The sequence below is a fragment of the Dictyostelium discoideum genome (genome assembly GCF_000004695.1).
Source record: "Dictyostelium discoideum AX4 chromosome 2 chromosome, whole genome shotgun sequence".
In the NCBI taxonomy this organism is placed as follows: Eukaryota; Evosea; class Eumycetozoa; order Dictyosteliales; family Dictyosteliaceae; genus Dictyostelium; species Dictyostelium discoideum.
The window spans coordinates 2,288,490-2,295,631 of record NC_007088.5 but is presented as its reverse complement, the minus strand read 5'-3'; the positions used below and the strand labels follow the sequence as shown (position 1 = coordinate 2,295,631).

Below are 7,142 nucleotides of genomic sequence, written 5' to 3'. Positions count from 1 at the left end.
CCAAACAAAAAAAAAAAAATTTGGCAAATCAACACATAATTATTATTTTTTAGGATAATTATTTGAAAAATATTCTTATACTTTCAAAAATTGATTGATTGATTGGCAAGATCTTCAAAAAAAAAAAAAAAAATTAAAAAAACTAAAAATAAAAATAAAAATTATTAGTCAATTTTAGTTCAAATAAAAAAAAAAAAAAAACAAAAAATAGTTGGAGTTGTTTTTAAAACATCCACTATTTAATATTTTAATTTTTTCAAATTATATTAATAAATAAAAACACCACACCAAAACACCTTGCAAAAACAAGGTATATAAAAATAAAAAAATAAATAAAAAAAAAAAAAAAAAAAAAATTTGAACAAATTTTTTTTTTTCTCTTTTTTTTTTTTTTTTTTTTTTTTTTTTCAAAAATTCATAAAAATCATTACAAAGAGAGATATAATAAAATGGAAAATCAAAACAATATATCAATACAAGATGTAATGTCTAAACCGACAGAATCAGAAACTAGTTTCACTAGTGATTTTAAAAAATCATTGAAAAATTTTGGTGTCTCTGATCAAGGTATTAGTTTATTAGATGTATGAATTATTATTATTTTTTATTTTTTTATTTTTTATTTTTTAAAACATTTTTAATGATAATAAAAACTCACATTAATAAAATATATATATAAATAAAATTAATAGAAAGATGATGATTTATTTAAAAGATTTGTAACAAGAGATGAAATTGAAAAACAAAATGCATTTTTATTAAAGCAAGGTGATTATTTTACAAAATCGGTGGAATTGGAAGAAGAAAATATTTTCCTAAAAGAAAAAATTGAAAAATTAGAAAAAGAAATTCAAATTCAAAATGAAATCATCTTAAAATTAAGAAATGAAAAAAAATAACTACATGTAAAAAAAAAAAAAAAACAATAAAATAAAATTATAATAAAATAATGTGTAAATATGAAATTTAATCAAAAATAAAAAAAATAAAAATAAAAATAAAAATAAAAATAAAAATAATTTTCAAAAAAACGACTGTTTTTTTTTTTTTTTTCATTTTTTTTTCATTCCTTTAATTTAAGACTGTGTGTTTAAATAAAAAAAATGGAGACACCTACAACATCAACCAATACAGAAAATAATAATAATAAAAATAATGACAATATAGATATAAATAGAGATACAAATAAAGATATAGATGAAAATAAAAACACCACCACTACCACTACCACCACAACAGATTCAGAAACAACAACAACAGTAACATTAGAAAATAAAGAAGAGGAAGTATTATCAAAGAATCAAAAAAAAAGATTACTTAAAACAGCAAAATGGGAACAATATAAAGATCAAAAGAAACAATATATGAGAGAGAAAAAGAAAGAAAATTTAAAAAAGAGAAAAGAGACAATGACATCTGAAGAGAAGTTAGAGAGAAGTAGAGTGAAACAATTGAAAAAGAGAGGACCCGATGTTGGCACATTAGAGGGCCACATTTTATTTGATTTCGAAATGGAGCAACATATGTCAGAAAAGGAAAAGAAATCATTAATCACTCAAATGACATTTTTACATGGTTTCAATAAAATCTCAAGTAAACCAATGAACTTATACGCAACTGGTGTTACCGATGAGATTAAATCAATGTTAGAGAAATCATCACCATTTAAAATGTTGACACAATATAAAGAGACTTATTTGGAGAAATTCGAAAAGGCGGATTTGGTGTACCTGACTTCCGATTCACCAAATGTAATCCAAGAATTAGACCTATCAAAGAAATACATCGTTGGTGCAATCGTTGATCATAATAGATTAAAAGGTATCACCTATGAGAAAGCTCAAAAACAAGGTATTGCTCATGCTCAATTACCAATTGGTGAATATATTCAAATGGCAAGCAGAAAAGTTTTAGCTGTAAATCATGTCTTTCAAATTATAAATGAATTTTTAGTAGTTGGTAATTGGAAAGATGCTTTTGAAAAAGTTATTCCAAAAAGAAAATTTCAAGAATTGGGTAGAAAAAAAAGATTAAAATTAAAAAAACAATTACAACAAAAAGAGAATGGTAAATTAAAAGATAATGAAGAAGAAGAAGAGGATGATGATGATGATGATGATTATGATGATGATGATGATGATGATGAAGAAGGAGATGACCAAATAAATGAAAAAGATCAAAAAAATTGTAAAGAAAATAGTGATGAAAAAATTACTAAAAAAGATAACGAAACAAATTAATATTTAATTTAATGGAAAATAAAGAAAGAAATAATAAACAATTATCTGAAACCTTTTTTTTTTTTTTTTTTCATTTAAATTTTACTTATTTATTCTAAAAATAAAATTTTCGGAAATTTTTTTTTTTTTTAAATAAGCACACACCAAAAAAAAAAAAAAAAAAAAAAAAAAAATAAATGAAATTGTTTTTTATAATTTTTTTTAAAATTTTTTTTTTTTTTCTTTCTTTTTTTCACCATTTAATACACCAATCGCTTTGTGTGTTTATATTTAAAAAAAAACTATATAGAAAAAATGGATTATACTGATAATAATAATAGTAATAGTAATAATAATAGTAATAATAGTAATAATAATAATAATAATAATAATAATAATAATAATAATAATAATAATAATAATAATAATAATAATAATAATAATAGTAATTCAGTAACAGAAGTTTTATTAAAATATCATGAATCGTTGATGACCTATCCTGAATCATATATATTTCTATATGATACTATTAGAGTACCAATATATTTTTTAAATCAACCAAATTGTCCATTTAAATTTTCAAACACCAGAGATTACCTTTGTTTATTCAATCAAGAGAATGACTCTATCAATGAAGATATAGGTGTTACACCACCAACTTTAATAACAACAATATTGGAAGAAACTGAAACTATTAAAGTTAAAATTGAGAATGATTTATTTACATTATTAAATGAAATTAAAAATCAAATAAACAACAATAATAATAATAATAATAATAAAAATGATGAAGATGATAATGATAATGATGATAATAATAATAAAATGACATTATTAGAATATATAAATAGAGTTAGAATGATATTTCAAATTTGGAATATTAGAAAGATATTGGATGATGGTATAACAGTTGATGAACAGTCTATTATTGTTTCAGATAAATCTATAGTACAAAGAATTAGTAGTTTAATGATTGATAAAGTTAATAATGATGTTGATACTTTAAAAAAAGCATTATCAAGTCATAAAAAAAGAAAACAAAATTATTCTAATCAAATTTTTAAAACAAAATCATCATTACCATTACCAAGACAACAACAACAATTATTATTATTACCACCATCACATGACAATCATGAAGAGGAGATCGAGGAGGTCGAGCAGGAAGAATATGATATTCAACAACAACAACAACAACAACAACAACAACAACAACAACAACAACAACAACAACAACAACAACAACAACAACAACAACAACAACAACAACAACCACAACCACAACAAAAAAGAACAAAAAAAATGAAAACAACAAATACTGAAACACCACCACAAACACAGCAACAACCACAACCACAACAACCACCGCCACCACAAACACAGCAACAGCAACAACAACCACAACCACAATCACAAACACAAATACAAATACAATTACAACAACCAGAATCATCAGAATCATCAGAATCATCAGCAGCATCAAAACAATTATCAATAGTAAAAGTAAAGAAAACTAGAGAAGAGAAACCAAGTAAAAAAACTAAAAAAGTATTAAATAAAGAGAAAAGATTAAAATTTGAAAAACAAAAATTTGAAGGTGTACCAGATAATGAAAAGGGTAAATATAGTTTTGAATATATTTTAGATCAAATACCATCACCAGGTGAAGGTACAACTGATGATGAAATTAGATTAATTCAAGATCCTTACTTTTTACATGAGTCAAAGAAATTATTTAAATTTCAAAAATTATCAGTTAGAAAAATGTTAGAACGTGAAACTTGTCCAAAACAATTTCCAAATCCACTTTGGACAGTTATCAATAATAATAATGATAATGATGATAATAATATTGAAAAAGAAATTGAAATTGAAAATGTAATTGATAAGAAAAGAATGAAAATTAAAAGTATGGAAGAATTTCCAAAATGTGACGATGTTAGAGGTGGAATTTTATGTCAAGGTATGGGTACAGGTAAAACTATAATTTGTATAGCATTGATATTGAGTACATTAGGATCACAATCTAAATCACCAGTTAGTAATCCAATTTATCCACCATTGAATCCAATAGTTACAACAGATGATGATGATGATGATGATGATGATGATGATATGACAATAACAAAGACAACAAAAATACCATCACTATACTCAATTTTAAAGAGAAAATTAAAAATTAGTGGATACCCATTTGGATCAGATTATAGAATACCACAATCTATTAGAGATGATATTGATCAATTGGCAAATACAAGATTTCAATTGATTAGACAATCATCAGCAGAGAGAAGAATTACAACAAAGTCAAGTTCAATCATTAAATTTAGAAATTTAATTTGTTCATCTGGTACATTATTAATTGTACCAAATCAAATCATAAAGCAATGGCAATTTGAAATTATGTTACATAGTAAAATCAAATATTTAGTTATTGAAAATACTGATAAATTAATACCACCACCATCAGAATTAATCAAATATGATGTTGTATTAATTACAAATTGGAGATTAAGTAATTTAAAACAATTTAATCCAACAACTTTATTCAATGATAATGATGATGAATATTCTTCAATTGATAATGACCAATATGTTGGTGCTGGTGCTGGTGCAAGTAATAGTGGTAGTGGTAGTGGTAATAATAGTGGTGAAGATAGTGAATTTATTGATATTTCAATTAAATCAATATTTCAAATTAATTGGTTAAGAATTATAATTGATGAAGGTCATGTAATTGGTAATGGTAATACTAATTTATCAGATAATAGTTCATGGTTAATGTCAGAGAGGAAATGGGTTTGTAGTGGTACACCAATTTCAAGTTCAGTATTACAAACTGAATTAATTAATTTTAAATCAATTTGTAGTTTTCTTTCAATTCAACCATTTAATCAATCTGTTGGTTATTTTAATGCATTGATTTCAAATCCAGTTAATAATTTCAAAATTCAAGGTATTGAAAGAATTTGTGAGATTATGAATCGAATAGCAGTGAAAACTCCTCATAATGAAATTCAAGAACAAATTGATTTACCTCCATTGTCTGTTAAAGTGGTTCAATTGGAGATGAATGATAATGAGAAATTGAAATACAATGAATTGGTAACACTAATTCAAGTGAATCTTTTAGCATCACAATACACTGGCAAGGATTCATTCACTCATGCCGATAATCAGCCATTGGCATTACAAGCATTTACAAATTTAAGAAAAGCTTGTTTCAATTGTCAACCTTTAAAAGAAAAAGAAAGAAAAGATGTTCGTGAAAATATTGAAACTGCTTTATTAAAATCTGATCAAATTATACCAAGATCTGATAAATTAAAATTATTACAAATTTATAAATATTATGAATTGGTTAGTTTAAAATTATCAATTTCACAACAAACTAATAATAATAATAATAATCAAAATAATAATAATCAAAATAATTTTAAATTTGAAACTTTTGATTTTTCAAATTTTTATTTTTATAAACCTGATCCAATCATAACTAATAATAATAATAATAATAATAATAATAATAATAATAATAATAATAATAATAATAATAATAATAATAATAATAATGATGATGATGATGATTCAAATACAACTTTAACCACTGAAATTACACCTTTTATACAACAAAATTCAACAACATTATCTATTTCAAATTCAGATACAACTTTACCAAAATTAAGAACTTTAGTATCTTCAACAACAACAACCACTTCTACTAGTTGCAGTAATACACAATCATCATCATCATCATCATTATCATCATCACCAACAACATCACCAATTTTAAAATCAAAACCAAGAGTACAATTTAAACTAACAGAGGAAGAAGAAGAAAAAGAAAGAAAAAGATTAGAAGAAGAACAAGTTGAAAAAGAAGAAAGGTTAGCTAAAGAAAGAGAAAGAAAAGAACAACAAGAACAACAATTACAAGATGGACAACAAGATCAAGATCAAATGAATACTGAAGATATTAATCAAAATAATCAAAATAATCAAAATAATCAAAATAATTTACAAGTTGAAATTTATAAAGAACCAAAATTAATTGATTGTGCAAAATTAGAATATTTAATAATGAGATTAAAAGAAATTGTTGAAATCGGTGAAAAGTGTATAGTTTTTAGTGCATTCAATGATACTTTAAAGGACATAGTTTGGACAGTTAGTAGGATACCAGAGTTATCAAGAGTTTATAAAATTTATATGACAGAGTTAACTTTGAAACAGAGAGCTAATATCGTATCGGATTTTCAAACTAAAGATTCAGAATTTAATATTATCATTATGAATTCAGATTTGGCTGCATATGGTTTAAATATTACCGCTGCAAATCATATCATCTTTGTTGATCCAATTTGGTTCGCTTCAAAGGAACAACAATCAATTAAACGTTCTCATCGTATTGGTCAAACTAAACCTGTATTCGTTGAAAAGTTAATCATTGAAAACTCTTGTGAACAACAATTAATTAATATTAATAATGAATTATCAATATTGAAAAATAATAATAACAATAATACAAAGCAACAAGAAAATGATTCAGCTCAAAAATTATTATTACCCTCAACAACAACAACTACAACTACAACAACAACAACTACAAATTCTGAAAATACTGGAACTTCAATTCATCCATCAAAATTACAATTATTAGATTTAAATAATAATAATAATAATAATAATAATCGTGTAAAGGATGAATTTTTATTTGCAAAAGAAAGAAAAGAAGAAAATGAAAGAAAGATAACATCACTTTTAACAAATTTAAATGTAATTCCATCAAATGATTTCTCAACTGTGACTGAAGATGAATTCGATCAATTTATGGAGATGTTAGAAAGAAAATATCAAAATGATAATAATTAACCCAATAATTGTTTTTTTTTTTTTTTATCCCAAAATCACTGATCTTAGATC

The 7,142-nt window shown here is 23.7% G+C and overlaps 3 protein-coding genes across 3 annotated transcripts; all 3 read left to right on the top strand.

Annotated features, from left to right (window-relative positions):
- Window positions 1-449: 449 nt before the first annotated feature.
- DDB_G0273029 (hypothetical protein) lies at window positions 450-899 on the top strand (the record flags this gene model as incomplete). The annotated part of the gene is made up of 2 exons (XM_639927.1): window positions 450-584; window positions 693-899. The coding sequence occupies 2 exons, from the start codon at window positions 450-452 to the stop codon at window positions 897-899; spliced, it is 342 nt and encodes a 113-aa protein (XP_645019.1).
- A 204-nt stretch (window positions 900-1,103) lies between these two features.
- Window positions 1,104-2,240, top strand: DDB_G0273027 (hypothetical protein; the record flags this gene model as incomplete). The annotated part of the gene is made up of 1 exon (XM_639926.1): window positions 1,104-2,240. One exon carries the CDS (start codon window positions 1,104-1,106, stop codon window positions 2,238-2,240), a length of 1,137 nt encoding a protein of 378 aa, XP_645018.1.
- A 294-nt stretch (window positions 2,241-2,534) lies between these two features.
- DDB_G0273053 (SNF2-related domain-containing protein) lies at window positions 2,535-7,091 on the top strand (the record flags this gene model as incomplete). Its single annotated transcript, XM_639925.1, has 1 exon — window positions 2,535-7,091. One exon carries the CDS (start codon window positions 2,535-2,537, stop codon window positions 7,089-7,091), a length of 4,557 nt encoding a protein of 1,518 aa, XP_645017.1.
- Between the last annotated feature and the right edge of the window lie 51 nt (window positions 7,092-7,142).